The sequence below is a fragment of the Moschus berezovskii genome, chromosome 8 (genome assembly GCF_049115385.1).
Source record: "Moschus berezovskii isolate FMDL1 chromosome 8, NW_MosBer_1.0, whole genome shotgun sequence".
Lineage (NCBI taxonomy): Eukaryota > Metazoa > Chordata > Mammalia > Artiodactyla > Moschidae > Moschus > Moschus berezovskii.
In genome coordinates, this window is record NC_142467.1 from 107,117,107 (window position 1) to 107,138,284 (window position 21,178).

A 21,178-nucleotide genomic window follows, 5' to 3' on the forward strand; every position below is an offset into this window, starting at 1 on the left:
ACTAGCTCCATCCCCTGAGTTTTAGTAAGCTCCAGGAGTGGTGATGGACAGGGAACCCTCACGTGCTGCAGTCCATGGAGTCACAAAGAGTTGGACACGACTGAGCGACTGAACTGAACTGAGCTCCATCCCCTGTGTAGTCCCAGATGCTGCTCTGACATTAATGTTTTATCAATAGTTTTAATGGTAATGTTTCATTAATAGATTAAACTTTAAATATTTTATGACCAGTTTAACAGTAATGCTTTTACTGTTATCAATTGCTTTTTGGATGGAGAAACAGCTGCAGAGCCAACACTTGGCATTCAAAGCCTGGCCTGCCTGATCTTGGGAGACTCCAAGCTTCACCCAGGAGGGCAGAGGCCAAAGGAGGTGCTGACATGACTTTCTCTCACCCTAACTTTGTCTCTGCATGCTATGTGACCTGGGGAGGAGACCAGCAGTCTCTAGCGCCCTTAACACATCAATGTCTCCGTTTCCCCTGTTTGAGTGACCCTCTTCCTTGGGCAAGCACTTATCTCCTCTGCCACTAGGTGGCCCTAGTGAGACAGGAGGTGGGTGCTGTTACCCTGTTTTCTGAACAAATACACCTGGGTCTGGAGAGGAGAGATGACTTGCCCAAGTCTCCCTGAAGAATCTAGATAGAGAGGAGAGTGGAGGCTGAGTCCCACGTGCAGGTGCTCACAGGGGTAAAATCTCACTCTCTTCTGCTCCAGATCCTCCCATGGCTCCCCATTGTCCTCACTTCTGAATCTGCACCTCCCTGGAGGTCTTGTGTAGCGTAAACCCTGCCTGTCTCCCCAGCTGCCTCTTGTTGGCTCACTCTGCTCCAGGCTCATCATCTCCTGCTCCTTGCTGTTTTTTTGGAAGCATCCAGGCTCATTCCTATCCCATGCCCTCGCTGGAAGCCTCTTCCCCTGCTAACTTTTTTGGTCTTAAGGTCACAGTTGAAGCATTGCCCTCTGCAGGAAGCCCTCCCTAACCAGCTAAATAAATGAATATCCTCAGAGCACCTTTCTCTTATTGGTACAATTTCCTTTGTAATGTCCTGATTATTTGATCTGTGTCTGCCTCACCCACCAAAGCTTCCCAGGTAGCTCAGCTGGTAAAGAATTCACCTGCAATGCAGGAGACCCCGGTTCAATCCCTGGGTCGGGAAGATCCCCTGAGAAGGGATAGGCTACCCACTCCTGTTTTCTTGGGCTTCCCTGGTGGTTCAGACAGTAAAGAATCCGCCTGCAATGCAGGAGATCTGGATTCAATCCCTGGGTTGGGAAGATCCCCTGAGGAAGGGAACAGCTACCCACTCCAGTATTCTTGCCTGGAGAATCCCATGGACAGAGGAGCCTGGCGGGCCACAGTCCACGGGATCGCAAAGAGTCAGACACGACTGAGCGACTTTCACCTTCACCTACCAACCCCTTGAGGAAAGGAACAGGTCTGCCTCGTTCCCAGTTGTGCCCTCCGTGGCCAGCACTTAGTAGGTACTCAGTAAACGCTTGAGAAATTATTAGAGAACCTCCCCTCCCACCCTCCAGCCATGTTGGTCTGTGTTCAGCTCCTCACACATCTGATCTTCTTGAGTCCGAGGCTTTGCACTTTCTGTTCCTTCTCCTTGGCATACCCTTCCCTACACTCCTCAGTGGACTTCACTTTATCCTTCAGGCTAAGCTTAGATGTCACTTCTTCCAAGTGGTCCTTCCTCACCTCCTGGCCCCAGCTGCTGGGTCAAAAACCTCCTCTGGACCCTACAGCACCCTGATCTCATTCCATCACAGTACAGATCACTCTGCATGGTCTCCAGCTGGTATGTCTGTCTCTACCATTTATGAGCACTTGCTTGCCTTTGAGCTGTGCCCCAGTCCAGGATGTGGCACACAATAGCTGCTAAATAAATGTTTGCTGAACAGATACTCAGACCCTCCCAGACTTCTGTGACCCACCTGGGGTGGTGGGGAGGCAAGCCACAGCTGAGGACTGTGCTCTGGCACAGAATGTTCTTGACAAAATTTAAAACCTATGAGTTTTTGTGTTTGCGTTTCACTGATGACACTGAGACTCAGGGAAGCACCACCACTTGCTTGGAAGTGTGCAGAACATGGGCCTCGAACCTAGCTTCCCCGAGGGCTGAGCCTTTCCCACCATATATGCTTATACGCACAGGCAGGACACACATGCACACTCACAGACACAGATACTCACAGACACACACACACTCACAGACACACACACACAGACACACACAAGCACACTCACAGACACACTCACAGACACACATGCACACTCACAGACAGACACACGCACACTCACAGACACACACATGCACACACAGACACACACACACACTCACAGACACATGCACACTCACAGACACACACATGCACACACAGACACACACAGACACACACTCACAGACACATGCACACTCACAGACACACACATGCACATTTACAGACACACACAGACACACACACTACAGACACACACACACAGACACACAGACACTCACAGACACACACATGCACACTCACAGACACACACTCACAGACACACAGACACTCACAGACACACACAGACACTCACAGACACACACACACTCACAGACACACACACACTCACAGACACACACACGCATACTCACAGACACAGGCATACTGACAGCACACACCCCACCACTCCTGCCTTCCACAGCCACGTGGTTCTCCCCCCAGATGGGTCCAAACCTAGTTTCTGTTTGTTCTTTCTGGAAGATGGAAAATCATGAGTCAGCAGGAGGGAGGGGAGGAGGAACTGAGGCTTAGAGGGTGGGGGCAAGGGGCCTGCTGGGTCACCTGGGAAAGCTCCAAACCTACAGGTTGTGGGGCCCAGCTGCCCCAAACACCAATCAAGGCTGCTGGAGGGCCAGCCTGGGGTGTTAGGCCAGACCTGTTGACCAAGAAATCAGTAGTCCTGGGAGGTCCACGGACCAAAGTATTAATAGGTGAAAAGCCCAGAGAGGAAGGGCTTCCGCAATAGCTCAGCAGGTAAGGAATCTGCCTGCAATGCCGGGGAGACAGGAGACATGGGTTTGATCATGGTTTGGGAAGATCCCCTGGAGGAGGAAATGGTAACCCACTCCAGTACTCTTGCCTGAAAAATTCCATGGACAAAGGAGCCTGGCAGGCTACAGTCCATAGGGACACAAAGAATCATATATGACTGAATGACTAAGCACGAATTCTAGAGAAGAAAATGACTCATTCAAGGTCACCTAGCTTGGCCTCAAACCCAGAGCTCTAGGTCTGGCCTGATTTAGCTCCCTCTCCCATCCAAGGGCAGCCTGCCAATGTAAGAGATATAGGAGACGCAGGTTCAATCCCTGGGTCGGGAAGATCCCCTGGAGGAGGAAATGGCAACTTGCTCCCATATTCTTGCCTGTGAAATCTAATGGACAGAGGAGCCTGGTGGCTACATGTAGTCCAGGGGGTTGCAAAGAGTCTGACAGGAGTAAGCACACACACTCACACACATACACACACACGCATCCAAGGAGGGCCTGGAACTCCTGGACCCTGCTCCCTGGTGGTTCTGAGACCTCTCTGGCCCCTCCAAGGCCCCTGTTTCTCTGTGTTTCTCTTCTGTCTTGTGTTATTCTGCCCCCTCTCAGGTTATATGAATCAGGAGCTGCCCCCTACACACCTCTACTCCCCCTCATTCTCACATTGGAAGAAACAGCCTGTGCTCAGGCTCCCCAAGGGGCTTCCCTCTGATAGCAGGGGACACGTGTGTGTGTGTGTGTGTGTGTGTGTGTAGCAGGATATGCAACAGAGGAGGCTCCTCCCCCCAGCACAGCAGATAGCTGACCCTGGCCCTCTAGTATATCTAACCCAAGCTCCCCTCAAATGTTTTCTGTGACCACAAACCCCACAAACATCCGAGGACAATCCAGGGTCTGGAGGACGCTTGGACACCTAACTGGATCATAGCGAGGACACAACCCAGCCACAAACACACACGGGCACCACAAGGGGAAACACTCAAGCAGGAACATAACTGGTATACAAGCGCATACATAACTGGTATACACACACCCGAACACATCCCGTCACCCACAGAGAGACCCAGCCAGCGGAGCACACACTGAGTCGTAACTGCTCAGATCCACACATACTCGGATGCAGCAGCACGGTGTCACACACCATAAGCAATCATGACAGCACCGCCCCCCAGCTCCACCCCCGCGTAAAACAGCCTTTTCCTCTAAAGCGCCGGCCGAAGCCACGAGGCAGAGACCCCCCGCCCCTGGAAAAGCAAAGACCCTCCCCTACTCCCGCCAGGCCCTGCGCGCCCCTCCCCCACTCCGCGGGAAGGCCCTGCCCCCGCCCACCTACCGCCTGTAGAAGGAGGTGGGCCAGGAGCGCCGCGACTTCTCGAGAGCCGGCCGCAGGCTCAAGTCCCGCTCCCTGCGGCCCACAGACTTGTCCGGGTCTGAGTGGAAGCGCTGCTGGATGCGGATAGGGCGCCGGGGCTGCCGCCACAGGTGCTTCGGGGCCCTGGCTATGCCTTGGCGGCTGCGAGCGCGATTCAACTCGCGGGATGCCTCTAGCCCTTCTTGGACCTTCGGGGTCTCCATGTGCCAGAACTGGGGAGCAAGCGGAGAGCAGGGCGCGAGAGCCGTCCCCGGGAGGGAAGAGCGTCTGAGCCGATGTCCCGGCCGGAGCCGGGAGTGGAGACAACAGCGAGGAGCTGTCCGCGCTGAAGGTGCTGAGGCAGGAAAAGGTAGCAACAGGGGCTCGAGGTGGGGCTGATTCCGAGGAGCTGTCCTCACTGAGGTGGTGCTGAAGGATAGATAGCAGGGCAAAAAGAACTTGAGGGTGGGGGTTGGGAAAAGGGGCTGGGGAGGACCCCTGCGCCAAGGATGGTCTGCCGTCCCCTCTAGAGCTGAACGAAATAGGTTCAAGACATGGACTTGGGGTGAAGGCAAAAACTGTCCTCCCGTTTTCTGCCAAACAGAGAGCAGGGAAACAGGGTCTCTGGAAACTCACCGCACCGAAGCATTGATCCTACTCCTGATGCTGAAAGTGTAGTAGATTCAGGAGCTCCGAGTGGCAGAGACAGAGAGGAGCTGTCCGCGACCTGTCGGTTCTGAAGGCAGGGCAGGAAGACAGACAGGGGTTCAGGAAGACCTCCAGACCAGGGCGTCGCTGGCCCCGGAAATGCTGAAAGCAGTAGTGGGTCTTCAGCCTTCCCCCGTGACTGTAGCAAAGAGGTGTCTGGAAGCAGAATCAAGGGCTCTAGTCTTCAGAGGTAGGCACAGATGGCGGTCTCTCTGCTCAGGAAGGTAGGCTTAGCAGTTCAGCCCCAGATCGGGTCTCTTTGGGAGCTTAAAAGCCCCATACATGCTGGGCAGGAATCGGAGAAGTAAAGAGAAATGGGGAAGGGCTATGGAAGAGTGCTCCAATGCCTGGGGTGTGCACACAAGAAGCTGCCTCTGGTTGGGGTGGGCAGAGAGGGGCACGCTTTTATAACCACACTGACGCCCAGACCCTCAGCGGAAACGGCAGGATCTCATTTGCCCCTTGAAGCCCTGAGCCCCTCCTTACAGCCACAATTCCTGCTCTCAAATCTCAGGCCTGCCCTTCCCTCCCCTAGTTCTAGACACTCAAGGCCCTGCTCACCAGGCATTCTAGCCTCAGGGGTAATTTTCTGGGAAGTAGCGAAGGGAGGGCAAGCATATTTTCTATCGCGGCTAACAGAAGTGGGCACGGACAAGAGAAGGTGTAAGGGGTGGGCGTGGGCTGAGGCAGGGGGTTTTCGGGACCATTTGCTGCAACAGATTTGGGGGTAGGAAGAGCTCCAATCTTTTTGGAGAGCTTACAAGGACATCTCAAGGATATTTCCCATGAAGACTGTCTCTCCTCTGGAAAATGCTTGTACCAGGGAATCAGACAGACTGAGTCCCGGCTACAACACTACCACCTCTTGCTGGGTGGTGCCAAACAAACTGCTCCTCTCTGTCCTTTACATCTGGCTCAGTCCCCTGCCCTCCAAGGCTGATAGTGGGAGACAACTTGGTCCAGTGGTGGGGGATGTGGGTTCTGCCACTGCCTAGCTCTTGCTTTCCCTCCCCAGACCTGTTTCTGTTCCAGAAAATGGGGATAATGGTGGTGTTCCCATCTCTTGGCTTTGTTACGGGGATGAAAAGGAATGTCCCATGTGACCAGGAGCTGTCCACACCAGATCCCCTCTCTCTAACCTACTGTTGGTGTCCACCAAAGCCTGCTGTGTCTGTTTTATAAATAACTTCTGAATCTGCCTATTTCTTTCCAGTCAAGGTGCCCACCCTGGTCCAGGCCCCACTATCTACTGTCTAGAGCTGCCAAGATGTCTTAATTGGACTCCTGTTATTTTCACCTCTGCTGCTGACAGTGGTCCCTACAGTAGCCACAGGGAATTTTTTTTAAATGCCAATCTGATCTGACTCCCTTGAAAACCCACCCATGAGATCTTGGGTGGTCAAGCCCCTGCCCACCTCTCCAGGCTCCCCTCCCATCTTCCAGCCACACGGGTCTATGTTCAACTCATGCAGCTGCTCCTCTTGGGTCCAAGACTCCATACATTCATTTCTTCTAATTGGCACACACTTCTGGCTCAGTTGGTAAAGAATCTGTCTGCAATGAAGGAGACCTGGGTTTAATCCCTGGGTTGGAAAGATCCCCTGGAGTAGGAAATGGCAACCCACTCTAGTATTTTTACCTGGAAAATCCCATGTACAGAGGAGCCTGGCAGGATACAGTCCATGGAGTTGCATGAGTGGGATATGACTTAGCAACTAGACCACCACTCCCCATCCTCCTCCTGGCTGACCTCTCCCATCCTTTAGGCTAAGCTTCAGTTCAGTTCAGTCCAGTTGAGTTGCTCAGTCGTGTCCGACTCTTTGCAACCCCATGAATCACAGCACTCCAGGCCTCCTTGTCCATCACTAACTCCTGGAGTTCACTCAAACTCATGTCCACAGAGTCGGTGATGCCATCCAGCCATCTCATTCTCTGTCGTCCCCTTCTCCTCCCGCCCCCAACCTTTCCCAGCATCAGAGTTTTTTCCAGTGAGTCAACTCGTCGCATGAGGTGGCCAAAGTATTGCAGTTTCAGCTTTAGCATCAGTCCCTCCAATGAACACCCAGGATACCACTTTTTCCTAGCAGGCCTTCCTCATCCCCTCCCCCTCCCTCCACAGTGCTGGGTTGGAAGCTTCCTCTGGGCTCCCTTATCACCCTGATCTCTCGAGTTAGTATGAGTCTATCTCCACCATCATCCTGTGAACAACCATATGCCCATGGCTATATTCCCAGTATGAGGTCTAGCACACAGTAGGTGCTTAATAAATGCTTGTTGAACAAGTTAAAGAAAGGTCCATCTAGATGAGGCACTCTTTCTCCTGGGACAGGCCCCTTTGATCCCCACAAGCCTCCTGACCTGCCTGGGGCCAGGCTGTGGCTTTGTTAGTTCCCTCCAGCCTCGATGTTGAACACCACACAGGCACTGGGCTTCATGTCTGCAGTGATCCTGAGGCGGCTTGACAGTGGTGGCATCAACGGGGTCCCTTAGAAGCATATCTGGATGACACCATTGCCAAAGAGGCTCATGGGGGCCAAGCCAGAATCAGCCAGCTCCCAGACTGGCTGCGGAAACAGCAGTAAAACATGAGCAAGTTCCCAGACGTGGGAGCTCTCTGGAACCCTGGGGACAAGGAGCCTCTGAGATATCTTCACCAGGTGGTGTGTGGTCAAGCCCCCGCCTATCTCTCCAGGCTCCCCTCCCACCTTCCAGCCACACTGATCTATGTTCAGCCCATGCACCTGATCCCCTTGACTCCAAGATTTTGCACATTCTGTTTCTTCCAGAAAACATTCTTCCAGGAACTGACATTCTGTCAGTCCAGATTCCTGGGCTGATGCAGAGAGCTGTATCTCAGTCCTTCTTTCTCCCCCAGTGAATTTCCTTCTCTCAGCCTCAGTTACCCCACCGGTGAAATGGGGATGTGGATCCCAAACCTTGCAGGATATGAATAGTGCCTGGCCCACAGTCAGCACTGAAAAATATTTTTTATCAATCAATTCATATATAGTATATTTATTGTTTATAACATTATATATATCACTATTTATTATAATAATATGCAGTGTAATGGTATTCTAGCATGTCTTATTAAAATGTAAAGATAAGACATGCAGTAAATAAACAAGTGAATAATGACGGTACCAATAGCTACTCTTTCTTACACACTCATTCCACATAGGTGGTGTTCTAAGGATCCCTCATGGATCAGCTCACAAGAACACAATGAGACCATTTTGTACAATTACCCTCACTGTACAAACAAGAAAACTGAGGTTCAGAGGTTAAGTAACTTGCCCAAGGTTGCAGGTGGTAAGGAAATGGTGGAGATGAGATTCTGGATTCTGAGATTTCTTGTTGGAAGGACTGAACAGGAAAAATTAAATGAGATAGTGTTTGCAAACATGCTCTGGGTAAACACTTGAGACATTAAAAAGTCAAACAGGGAACTTCCCTGGTTGTCCAGTGGCTAAGACACCAAGCTTCCAACGCAAGGGGCATGGTTTTGATCCTTGGTCAGGGAACAAAGATCCCACATACTTTGTGCATAGCCAGAATATATGTATATATAAATCAAACAGAATCGGGATGAATTGATGCACTCTCCAGCCCAGCAGATCTGAGTTCAATTCATGCGATATGGTCTAGGCCAAGCATACACTTTAGTTTCCTCATCTGTCAACCAGTAATGAAATCCACACGAATTCCTTGGAGTTGCTAATAACAGAATCATCCAGCAGGCATATGCCAGCCATTGGCTGGGAATTGTTCACAGTGCTGACCCCAGGAAGTAGCATCAAAACTGGAACCCATGGCCATGGGGATAGGGGGTAGGAGCCAAAGGCGAAAATGAGGACTTGGGAGGCAGAGCTCAGAACCAGCCTTCTGCAGCTCTGTCCCTGCACCACACAAGTGAATGTGTCCCCACCATCAGACTCAATATTCAGGTGGGGAAACTGAGATCCAAGTGTGCGTGCGTACTAAGTCATTTGAGTCTTGTGTCCAACTCTTTGCAACCCTATGGACTGTATCCCACCAGGCTCCTCTGTCCATGGGATTCTCCAGGCAAGATTACTGGGATGGGTTGTCATTTCCTTCTCCAGGGGAGCTTCCCAACCCAGGGACTGAAGCAGCATCTCCTGTGACTCATGCATTGCTAAAAGATTCTTTACGTAATTACCGCTGAGCCACCAGGGAAGCCCTGAAGGCCAAGACTAGAAGGCTAATCTGGCCCAGAGCCAGGGCAAAGGGGGATGGGGAAGAAGGTAGGAGAAGGAGACATCAGTTGAACCTCTTCTAGATTCACTTCCTTCCTTGTGAGGTGGTCCCTCTTATTCCTGTGTCCCAGAGGAGGACGTTAAAGCTCAGAGAGGAAATGAGCTGCTGAGAGTCACGCAACTGGGGGCGGCTCAACTCCCCACTCTTCCTTCAGCTCTTTGCATGAATCCGATCCTTCTAGGATGCAGGACACTTTACTGTTCCCCCCAACACACGTCATCCCTCTCTCCCAGGGGCATCTGAATTCTAATGCAGAAATTGAAGTGTTCCATCCTAGGTTCCCCAGGGAGGATCCCTGGCAGCTGGAGGATGTGCAGGGAAAGCTGAGGGTGGGGAGGTTGAAACAGTGGGCTCCTCCCAGAATGGGAGGCCCATGGAGACATCAGCTGCTGCTTCTTCAGGAAACTGATTTCCAGATGGGAAAATCACTTGCCCACATTTATGTTCATTCGTTATTCATTGCATACGAAAAGATAGCTTGTATGGTGCTAGGAAGAAAAGGAAACCATGTCAGGGACTGGGGGTGTGATTGGGGGAGGGGCTATTAATGTTGCTAAGGCGTAATTGAGGGTCTTTTGAGGAGAGGACTTGGAGCTGAGACTAGAAAGAGGAAAAGGAACTGGCCAGGGGAGAGCTAGGGAAGTAGCGTGCCAGGCAGAGGGAACGGACATGCAAAGGCCCTGAGGTGGGATCCAGCTGGCCGGTTAGATGGACAGTGAGGGGAGGTGCGAATGGAGTGCAAGGAGGTGAGTTGGTGGGAAACTGGTGTGGGGCCTCAGGGGCGGGCGATGAGTTGGGTGTTGCTTCTGGGTGTGGACTGAGAGCTCTCAAGATACACCACTTGCTTTATGAGTTTCTAAAAAACATGTATTTTATTTATTTACTTAGGCTGAGCCCCATCTCAGTTGCGACATTTGGGATCTAGTTCCCTGACCATGGCTCGAACCTGGGCCCCCTGAATTAAGAACTCAGAGTCTTATCCACTGAACTACCAGGGAAGTTCTTCCCTTTATGATTTTAAGGAGCCTCCTGTGCCTGCCAGGGAGCAGGGACCATTGGGGGAGAATAGAGGCTGCGGTAGCATCTGGGGGGGGGACATGGGCCAGCCTGGGGCCCATGAGTGGACTGGGGACATGTTTTGGTGGTTGAGAGACAGGCCATAGCTATAGGATGTTCAAGGGGAGTCACAGGAAACTCATGATTCAATGGGTAACTAGTCACAGGGTTCTCTGGGTGGGTGGGGCAACCATGACATAGGTGGTGGAGATCTGGGAGGAAGCACCAAAGAGCTGGCGAATTCAGGCTCCATTTGAGCATCACATGACTCCCAGTGGAAACCGGAGGCGGCAGCTTGAGGTTTGGATCTGGGCTCTTTGGGGTGGGGAGATGGCTGGTTTTGGGGTGAAATAGACAAGCCAGGCCCTGTAGGAAGCAGTCGATAGCCCTGCAGTGGGTTGGGGCAGGTGGTTCTTCAGCAAGCTCCAAACTCCCAGGATCCAGCCCTACTGCTTCTGCCTCATCCAGAGTGAGGGTAGGGTAAGCGCGGCGGGAGGGTGGAACTCTCAGAGCTGCGGGTGGGGGAGGGGAGGGTCCTCTGGGCCTCTCAGCTGCAGATTAATCAGCCGGCCACTCCAGACTAATTGCTTTCCTCACTGAGAGGCTGGAGTGGGGACAGAAGGCCTGGCAGAGGGAAGGGGTGGGGCGGGTGGGGAAGGGATGGCAGAGAGGCTGGGAAGCTGGCTTGATCGGTGCATCTCTCTTGTCTCTGAAATCCTGATACGGCTAGCTCTGGCTGCTAGTCATGCCTCTAAGACGAGCCTCCAATCTGTTCCTTGCCTACTCCTGACCCACCTGTGGCTCCCAGCACCCCTAGATCACAACCCACACCCTGCACCATGGCCCCAGAGGCCCCACGTGCCCTGCCCACCCCTGCCTCTCACCTTCCTCCATCTCCCCTCACTCTACCTGCCCCAGCACCATCAGCCTTGTCATAGCTGCTCCCTTAAACCTGCCTCAGGACCTTTGCACAGGCTGTGCCCTCTGTAGGAGGTGCCCTGCCCCCAGCTCTCCCTGTGGCTGGCTCCTTCTTTACATCCATCCTTCAACTCAAATGTCACCTCCTCAGAGAAGCCCTCCCTCCCCAATCTGGAAAGCCTCACTCACATTCAGCCACCTTCAGAGGTTATCCTTTTTCTTGGTTTAAGGTCTGTCTGCCCAGCCTGTGAGTCTCTACATCCCCAGGCCCAGGGCAGGAGACACTCCACTTGCAAGTGGAATGCCTGATGCTGTAAAAGAGTGTTTCAGGGAATGTCAAAGATTCCCACTTTAAAGAGAAGGAAGGTGCAATTTGGAGAGGGAGCCAGCTGCTGGGGTTCACCAGGGCTGCCTGATCACACGCCACGGTAAAGAGGGCAGCCAGGGAGTGTCCTGGGCCACTGGAGCAGTTGGGGATTCAGCTCAGTTGACAGGGGTTCAGAGCACAGAAAAGGATCCCAAAGACTCAGGTTCAAAGTCACTCAGCCACTCAGCTTAAGGGAGAGAGAGCCTCTCTGTGCCTCAGTTTTCTCGTCTGTAAACTGGAGTCACCTTTATCTTCCTCCTCCACCTGCTAGCAGCTGGGGCATGGCTAAGTAAGGTAAGGTGCGTGGGACCTTGCCTGCTGCTGGGACCACCTCATACTGACTTCTCTCCAGACACACAATTTTAGCTTTTTTTTTTTTTTAAACACAAGCATATATAGAGTCCCGGGGGCTTCCCAGGTGGTGGTAAAGAACCCATCTGCCATTGCAGGAGATATAAAGACACAGGTTCGATTCCTGGGTCAGGAAGAGTCCCCTGGAATGTGAAGACCTCCTGGAGGAGGGCATGGCAACCCACTCCAGGACTCTGGCCTGGAGAATCCCAGGGACTGAGGAGCCTGGCGAGCTACTGTCCATGGGGTCACACAGAGTTGGACACGATGGAAGAGATTTAGCACAGAAGCTCACAGAGGGTGAGTGTCCCAGCCGCTCAGGCAATAACCTGGGGTTCAAATCCAGCCCCTTCCCAGCTACCCGCTCACTACTGTCCTTTGCTCCTGCCCCGGTTTCCCTGCCCTGTAAAGAAAAGAAGTGTGAGAGGCTTCACACTCTCCTCACCCTGGACTCAGGACACCCAGACCACCTTTCCTTGGGCAAAACCTTGCATCCAGACCCAAGAGGACCCTACTGTCTTCCCTCCCCTCCACCCGCTCCACTGGTCCCCTGCCCCTAAAGCAACGACTGCAGCCAGGGGCTGGGTCCCTGGAGCAAGCAGCCTCCTCGTGGCCTCTCAGGGTTTCAGCCTCCTCACCTGCAAGAGGGTCTTCAGGCTGCTCTGGGTGTCCCTAAGTTCTGGGGCTCCTGCCCCCACGGCACAAACAAGACCTCCCCACTTCAGCCACAGCCCACCCCTAGTGCCCATCTTGCTTAGTGAGGAGAGCACCATTCCGTTATGCCTCATGGAAGCCTGAGGTGTCTTTGAGTCTGGGGAGATGAACATGAGATCTCTGGGCTCCGGGAGCCCAGCTATTCCCCTGGAGACTCCCCTAGACAGGGAGCCCACTCCCACACCCTGCAACCTCTCCTGGAAGACACTCAATCATGGTAGCCTGGGCCAGGCCACTGGCACCAGTGTAGGACAACCGTCCAGCCTTCCTCAGGGGCCTCTGTCCAGGGGCAGTGGGTCTGGCACCCACACGTACTCCCCAAGCCCCTCCCAACTCCCTCCCGGAGTCAGCAGCCTCGGAGCATCAGGACCCTCAGGAAGAAGTTCCCTGGCCCCATGGACTGTCCATGTAGCTCCCAACCCAGCTCTGGACAGTTCAGGGACCCCACCCCACCACTTGGGAACCCCTCAAACTCACACAAGTTCTGAGAGGCCTGGGTAGGTCTGAGCTCACTGCCACCACTGAGTCCTGTGACCCCGCAGGAAGTGGGGGCAGGAAGGGCTAAGCCTGCCCATGAGGCAGCCCTGGCCCTGCCCGGGGGGAGCCCCTTAACTGTCTGAGCGCCAGCCCTGAGCAGGACACACCCACAGCCATGTGCTACCCTCAGGACCCAGCCGGAAGTGGCGGGCAGAGAGACTGGGAAGGTGAGAAAGTGTCACCCGCTGGTGTGAGGCAGGGTGGGCAGGAGTGGTGGCCATCTGTGTTTGTGGGGGGATAGAGAGGGGTGGGGCGAGCCTGGAGTGGGCAGGCCTTAAGCTTAACTGTTCCTGTGTTTGCTTACGAGAGAGGGAAGAGGACAGACCCAGAGAGAGTCGGAAAGAGAAAGATGGAGGCAGAGAAACAGAAGGGAGACAGAGAGGCAGAGGGAAGCGCTGTTTTGAGGTCAGAATGGGAGGATTGGGGGAAGGTGGGACGGTTTAGGAGTTTAGGGTTGACATATATACACTGCTGCCGCTGCTAAGTCACGTTGTGTCCCATAGACAGCAGCCCACCAGGCTCCCCTGTCCCTGGGATTCTCCAGGCAAGAACCCTGGAGTGGGTTGCCATTTCCTTCTCCAACGCATGAAAGTGGAAAGTGAAAGTGAAGTCGCTTAGTCGTGTTCGACTCCTAGCGACCCCATGGACTGCAGCCTTCCAGGCTCCTCCATCCATGGGATCCTCCAGGCAAGAGTACCAGTGTTAAACAGATAATCACTGAGAAGATGCTGTATAGCACAGGGAGCTCAACTTGGTGCTCTGTGAGGGGTGGCATGGCAGAGTCGGGGAGAGGTCCAGGAGGGAGGGGATATATGTATTTGTTGTTCAGTCACTAAGTCGTGTCTGACTCTTTGTGAGCCCAATGACTGCAGCATGCCACGCTTCCCTGTCCTTCACCATCTCCTGGAATCTGCTCAAATTCATGTCCACAGAGTCAGTGATGTTATCCAACAGATTCATGCTTTGCCACCCTCTTAAGCAGATACCATTTCCTTCTTCAGGGGATCTTCCCGACCCAGGGATTGAACCCAGGTCTCCCGCACCGCAGGCAGACTCTTTACCATCTGAGCCACCAGAGAAGCTCTAAGTGGATATCTGTACACATAAAACTGATTCACTTCATTGTACAGCAGAAACTAATACAACATTGTAAAGCAACTGCTCTCCAAAAAAAAAAAGGATGGGAGGATTTTACTTATCCCAGTCCCTGGGGTCTGGGACACAGGCTTCACAGCAGAGTCCATGAGGAATGGCTTCAGTAACAGAAGGATGGCCTTCAGGGGGTCCCTGGAGGCTCTGGGAAAGTTACTTGTCATGCTCTGCCGCCCCAGGCAGACTGATGACCTCTCTGGCCACCCATTTTCACTGCACGGTGAACCCAGCCCTGAGTGGGCAGCTCCAGACCTGAATCGTGGCCAAGGGACATGGCCAGGACCCAGCCTGAAGCCTCCATGTCCCAAGCTGCTAGAGAATCCTGGAAGGTCCCCTTAGAAGGGAAAGCCCATAACCACCTGGGACCCGAGCCCCAGGCCTGCCCCGCCCTGAACTCAGTTTTCCCTCCTGTAAAATGAGAGGGAAGAGAATGGATGCCTGGCTCGGACCTTGGGAAAGGGGATTGAGATAATGGAGGGGTTGAGGGTGGTGGTGGCTGTTTTCTGAACTGTTTATTTATATTTGCTGGGTCAGGTCTTAGTTGTGGTGTGCAGGCTCAGTAGTTGCCACATGAGGGCTTAGCTGCCCCCTGGAATGTGGCATCTTAGTTCCCCAACCAGGAATCGAACCCACATCCCCTGTATTGGGAGGCAGTTTCTTAACCACTGGACCACAAGTCTGGGGCAGGGGGTGGTGGGGATTGTTTTGACTCCCTGTTCTCTGCCTGCTTCTGGCCCTGTCCAGTCTCGAAGCCTTTGCACAGGCTGCTCCTGCCTCCTGCAGAGCCTCTCCCCATGCTGATCTGCCCTCCTAAAGACCTGAAGTTGGATTTTGGCACTTGCTGCCTGAAAATGCCCCCACGGTGTTCTGGCTAAAACTCACGCTCTTTCACATAAACCACCTGGCGCACCACATATCCCTCCCTCACCCAGCTCTGACCTTACTCATCTCCTTGTTTCCCAAGCACCCCAAGTTTTTCCTACCTACCACAAGGCCTTTGCACTTGCTGTACCTGCTCCCAGGCACGCCTTCCCTGGCGTTCCCCACAGCGGCCCCTTTATCTCTTTCAGGTCTCAGCACAAATATCATCTTCCAGGGAATTTCCTGATGGTCCAATGGTTAGAAACTCCATGTTCTCACTACTGAGGGCCTGGGTTCAATCCCTGGTTGGGGAACTAAGATCCCACAAGCTGTACGGTATGGCCAGGGAACACAGTATCACCTTCCAGAGAGACCTCCCTGCCCTCTCAGCAAACCTGGGCACACAGGACCCTGGGATCCAGCTTCAACCCCACTGTGTGGCCCTCAGCCATCTGAAATTACATCACTTGACTACCTGGCTGCTGTCAGCCTTCCCTCTTGACACTGTGGGCTCCATAAGGGTGGAGAAATGGTACCCACTGTGACCCCAGCACAGAGTAGACACTCTAAAATGTTTGTCAAATGAATCCATGACTCAAGATGCCTCAGAGGAATGATAGGGCCTTTATTCCCACAAGCTTTGCCCCTCACCAGATGCCCCAGCCTCATCCAAGTCCCTCCCCCTCAGCTTCAAAGAGCGAAGATCACGGCAGTGTGTGATGGGCAGAAGACGACCTTCGGCTCACAAGCCCCTGAAGGAGGAGCACATGCAAGGGGGTGTTCAGGCACCAGCAGTCCTGCAGCAGGGGCCTGCCCTGCTTGAGAGGGCACCCCCACCCCAGTCCATCCTTCCCCCGCACCATGGATACCTCATCCAGCTTCTGGAACTCAGACACCCCGTTGTGACAGCGCCTCACTGCCATGATCACACCTCCGATGAGCAAAACAGACACTAGCAGACACACGGCCACCACCACACCAGGGTTCCTGTGCAACTTGGGGGCCCCAGAGTCACCTGGAGCTGAAGGGAGGAGCCCTGAGTCAGCCATGGCACCGAACTCCTCTAAGACTGAGACACACCAGGGCCCCAGGGCCTTTTTGTTTCACTGTGCCACGAGGCATGTGGGATCTTAGTTCCCGGAATCGAACCCACATCTCCTGCAGTGGAAGTATAGAGTCCAGAGCCTTTAAGTCCCTTCTCAGGACGCGATGCTTACTTCCCTCTCTAGTGGCTGCTGCAACTATCTTTTCAAGAACAAGTTTTTACCCTTTTATTTTTACTTTTGTTTTTCTCTTTCTTTTCTTTTGAATGTATTTGTCTACAAGGCATTCGTTTTGTTTGCTTTGTTCCCACTCCACTGTTGGCCACTTCTGGGAGTTCTTGCAAAGTGAAAAAAAAAAAAAAATCAACCTAAAACTCAGTTCCCAAATGCAGTGACTTTCTGAGGATATGTGCAAAATTTTACACTTTGTAAAGATGGTTTTATATCCTGTGACTTTAAGCAAAATGTTTTTATTATAGCAAAATGTTATTATACTCCATGTTTGCATTCTTTGCATGTTTTGGAGACAACATATTATTTTGAATGATAGATTTTTCTAGACCTTCTGAAAAATGCCTGGGCTCTGTTGGACCCCAGGGACCCTGTATAACCACACTCTGCAAATTCCCCAGCCTCACCACCCCATTTCAGCCAACTCACTTCTCCTCGGTCGCACCTCAGATGCACCAGGGACAGTCCTACCTCAGGGCCTTTGCACTTGCCCTGTTCATTGCCTGTCCTGTTTCCCTCTAGGTACCAACATGGTTCCCTCCTTCACCTCCTTCAAACTAAGACCTCTATCGAGTAGTCTTAAAATTTCAAATCCTTTGCACTCACATTTCGACCCTTTATCTTGCTCTACTTTGTTCTTTTATAAACAAATTTACTTATAATCTATCTTCCAACATAACCGTTTCCCACAGGACTTGACCCACAATAGGTGCTTAGTAAAATGTACTTGGGATGAAGGTCTGAAGAGGCTTAGGTGATGGGAGGTTGCGGGGGGGTGGGGTGGGGAAGAGGCCCGTCCCAGCACATTCTTAGGACTGTGTTTCCCCCTAGTGGCCAATCCCAGAACTGCACCTTGGTACCCCCAACCATCCCCCCTTGCTGTTGAGTCGCTCAGCCTTGTCCCACTCTTTGCGACCCTATGGACTGCAGCACTCCAGGCTTCCCTGTCCCTCACCATCTCCCAGTGCTTGCTCAAACTCATGTCCATTGGAGCAGTGATGCCACCCAACCATCTCGTCCTCTGTCATCCCCTTCTCCTCCTGCCTTCAATCCTTCCATCCCCCTACAGGCCCAACTGTCCCAATACTCACCATAACCAGAGGTCTCGAATGTCTGGTCAGTGGCCAAGGACTCAGAGGAAGGCACTGTGCTGGGGTTGGGGTGAGTGGGACTCCAAGACAGGGTGGCCAAGGAGATAGAACTCAGGGGGCTGGAGGGGGAGGTGACAGTGTGCTCTGAACTGGGGGAACCAGAGCTGGGATGCGTGTCTGGCTCTGGTTGTGAGAAGGTGGGCTGGGTGGTGGAGATTGATCCTGAATTTGAGGGGCTGTGGGAGGTCGTGGACTCTGAACTAGGGCTGTTGGGATGGTATGTGGAGCCTGTCTCTGGGTTCTCTTGGCTGGTGTGGTTTCCCCCGACAGTAGGGGAGCTGGAGCTGAAGGGAAGAGTCAGAGGTTTGGAAGTCAAGTTCTCCATCTCTGAGGTTGTAACATCTGAAAAGAAAACACCTTTGGGGTGTAGGAAGGAGATGATTAGAAACAAGGATATGCAACCCTGGCCCCGATGCCCCCGACCCGCCGGATGCCAGCAGACAGCACCCACCACTTAGGGAGACTTGGAGGGATTAGTGTACAGTGGGAGTGCTTAGTGGAAACTGAGGTGTTGGTGGCTGAAGTTCCTCATCTGAGTTCCCACAGCCAGCATTTCAGTCTGGGGTGGACCCTCCCTGCCCCCTACTCTTGCTTCAGGACTCTGGAAGTCTTCTGGATAGAGGGAATGGCTGCCAACCCAGGCGGCATGCTGGGCAACTCTTTCAACCCTTCTGGGACTCAGTTTTCTTATCTGTAAAATGGACATCACAGAAAGTCAGAGTCTCTGAGAGCTCACGCAGGTCTGATACTCAGTGATGCTTGACAGCAGAGATCCATCTCTGAGCTCCCAGAGAGTGTTGACCCTAATCTCCTTTCCCAGGTACCTGGAAGGTCCCCATGGCTAAACTCAAGGTTTTAATGGGGGCACTGAGGCCTGAGCTCTAAGAACAGTCAGCAGATATTCATTGGAAGGATTGATGCTGTAGCTGAAGCTCCAATACTTTGGCCACCTGATGCCAAGAGCTGATCATTGGAAAAGACCCTGATTTTGGGAAAGACTGAAGGCGGGAGGAGAAGGGGACGACAGAAGATGAGATGGTTGGTTGGATGGCATCACCAACTTAATGGACATGTGTTTGAGCAAACTCCGGGAGAAAGCGAAGGATGGGAAAGCCTGGTGTGCTGCCGTTCGTGGGGTCACAAAGAGTCGGACACGACTGAGCAACAAGACTCTGGAACCTCTGCTACCTTGTTCTAGCTACTCCTTAGCTTCAAGCCCAGGGGCCAGGCTGAGGGTGGGTAAAGATTTCATGGGCCACCTCCCACAATTACTTCCTTCCCAGTTCCAGGCTGCTGGTAAACTTAACTGATTGCAAGTTCATTCATCAACCATATCTTGCCGCACCCAATCCACTCTGCCCTGGGCGGATCTTTGTGCTTGCCTCACCCTAAGCAGCACAAATGAGGAAATAACATCTGGCCCTGCCCAGGTCCACATGCAGACCCCATTGCTCCACCCAGTTTCCCAGTTCCTGAGGGGATGACAGATGAGTTAGGAGACATGATATACTGGCCTGACTTTATCCTCATTTTATAGGTGGGGAACCAAGGCTCACAATGGTAGAGTGTCTGGCCCACAGTGACTGGGAAGTAAGAAGGCTCTTCAACGGTCTCCAGGGGAGAGTACCATGAAAGCATATATGCCACCACATGTAAAATAGACAGCCCGTGGAAATTTGCTGTATGACTCAGGGAACTCAGACTGGGGCTCTAAGAACCTAGATGGGTGGGAAAGGGTGGGAGGCAGGAGGAAGGTTCAAGAGGGAGGGGACATATGTTCACCTTTGGCTGATTCCTGTTGATGTAAGGCAGAAATGAAACCAATATTGTGAAGCAATTATCTTTCAATTAAAAATAAATTAAAAAACAAAACCTCCAGGGGGTCAAGGACTAAGAGTCCAGCCTCCTCAAACTGTCTCCTACCATTCTTTGAAAAGGAATCCAGATGACAGAGGTTTCAGCTGAAATGAAGATGACTCAGGGGCCACAGTCGACCCCAAGCCAAGCGAGACCTCTGAGGAGTTGTGCTTCTAAAGCAAGCTAAGGAAAACTGGAAAGAGGAGGTTGTGGAGGACATAAGCTCTACTGGGTGCCTGGCACAGAGAGGGCACTCATGAGCTGCTGGACAGCCGACCAAAAGGTAAAATGGGGCTGAGTCTGTGCACCGTGCCAGGACTTTGCTTTGCCCAGAGACTCCTAGACCAGGAGGCTTGCATGACTCAAGTCAGTTGGTTTAATCTGGGTCTGGCACAGGTTGGGAAATTTGGCTTGTCTGAGCCTCAGTTTCCTGAGCTATGTGGTCCTTCTGCGTAAAGCTTTTGTCTGCTACGAGAGTCTCATTTGTGGGGCCTCCACTCTGATATTCCAGGTTTGGGGCTGGGACACTGGTCAGAGACTTGATGGGATGGAAAGGGCCACGGATGCGAGAAATTCAACTCTTCTCCACCCCAGGAGTTGTCTTACAGGGAAACAGAAAGAAATTAAGTCAGGAGCCAAGAACCTCCCCCTGGGAGTCATAGATGTTCAGTGACCAGGAAGTAAGCCCTTCTCCTGCCCACATCCCCATGGTCCCTGGGTTCTCACCCTTCTCCCTTTGGGGGCTGGCTAAGAGAAACTGAGATTGGGAATGGAACCTCAAATTGGGTAGGAGGCATTCACCAGCCTGTCGCTGGTTCATGTAATGCTGGGGTGGCAGCCCTGGCACCCTCAGGACTGGGGTGAGGGGTGGGGGGTGGAGGGCCTGGTGCTCCCGCTGTTCTTGCTTCTAGGAGGCGCAACAGCCCGGGGGAGGGGCGTGCGGTGGCAGACTAGCGTGGCCTGAGGGAGGTGTCCAGACACCAGGTGTGCGACTAGGCCATTTCCCCCTCCAGCTTCCTGGAAGCCGGATCTTACCTGTTCTTACCTGTAGAGGTGCTCGCGAGAACAAAGGAATTCCTATCAAAAGCTTTTAGCAGCAGCAGCAGCAGAGCCAGCAATAGAAGCGGCGGCGGCGGCGGCTGGGAGCTCGGCATTCTTGCGTGAGCAGAGCGGGAAAGACGGGCTCCGCACAGGTGTGTGGCCAGGCGCCCGCTCTTTACCCCTGCGCGCTCCCTGCTGTCGGCGCGCGGCACTGTCCAGGGCCGAGGAGGAGGCGGGGCCTCCGGACGCAGGGCATCTGAGGGCGCCACTGTTTACCAGGGGTGATATTCCTGACTCCTCCCTGTCCACCTGGACCCCTCCACCTCTCCTAACACACCCTCTTGGTTCATGACCCGAAAGCGTTACACTCTGCCTGTCCCCTCAGGGGACTTCCCAAGTGGCGCCAGCGGTAAAGAATCAGCCTGCCAATGCAGGAGACGCAAGAGACTGCAGGTTTGATGCCTGGGTCGGGAAGATCCACTGGAGGAGGGCATGGCAACCCACTCCAGTATTCTTGCCTGGAGA

The 21,178-nt window shown here is 53.1% G+C and overlaps 1 protein-coding gene and 1 long non-coding RNA gene across 3 annotated transcripts; one reads left to right on the forward strand and one right to left on the reverse strand.

Moving 5' to 3' along the window:
• The first annotated feature begins 10,635 nt into the window (after positions 1 to 10,635).
• On the forward strand, positions 10,636 to 19,456 carry LOC129559170 (uncharacterized). The gene is made up of 3 exons (XR_008686473.2): positions 10,636 to 10,730; positions 12,165 to 12,366; positions 19,293 to 19,456. It is a non-coding gene; the product is annotated as an uncharacterized LOC129559170 (long non-coding RNA).
• Positions 14,370 to 20,843, reverse strand: CIST1 (colon, intestine and stomach enriched 1). 2 transcript variants are annotated; one of them, XM_055430697.2, is made up of 4 exons: positions 20,648 to 20,783; positions 17,696 to 18,112; positions 16,200 to 16,351; positions 14,370 to 16,082 (listed from the first exon to the last, which is right to left on the reverse strand). In XM_055430697.2, exons 2-4 carry the CDS (start codon positions 18,078 to 18,080, stop codon positions 16,035 to 16,037), a joined length of 585 nt encoding a protein of 194 aa, XP_055286672.2. In that variant the 5' UTR covers positions 18,081 to 18,112; positions 20,648 to 20,783; the 3' UTR covers positions 14,370 to 16,034. The 2 variants fall into 2 exon arrangements, with proteins under 2 accessions (XP_055286672.2, XP_055286671.2); XM_055430696.2 differs by having other exon boundaries at positions 14,951 to 16,082; positions 20,658 to 20,843.
• Positions 20,844 to 21,178: the final 335 nt, after the last annotated feature.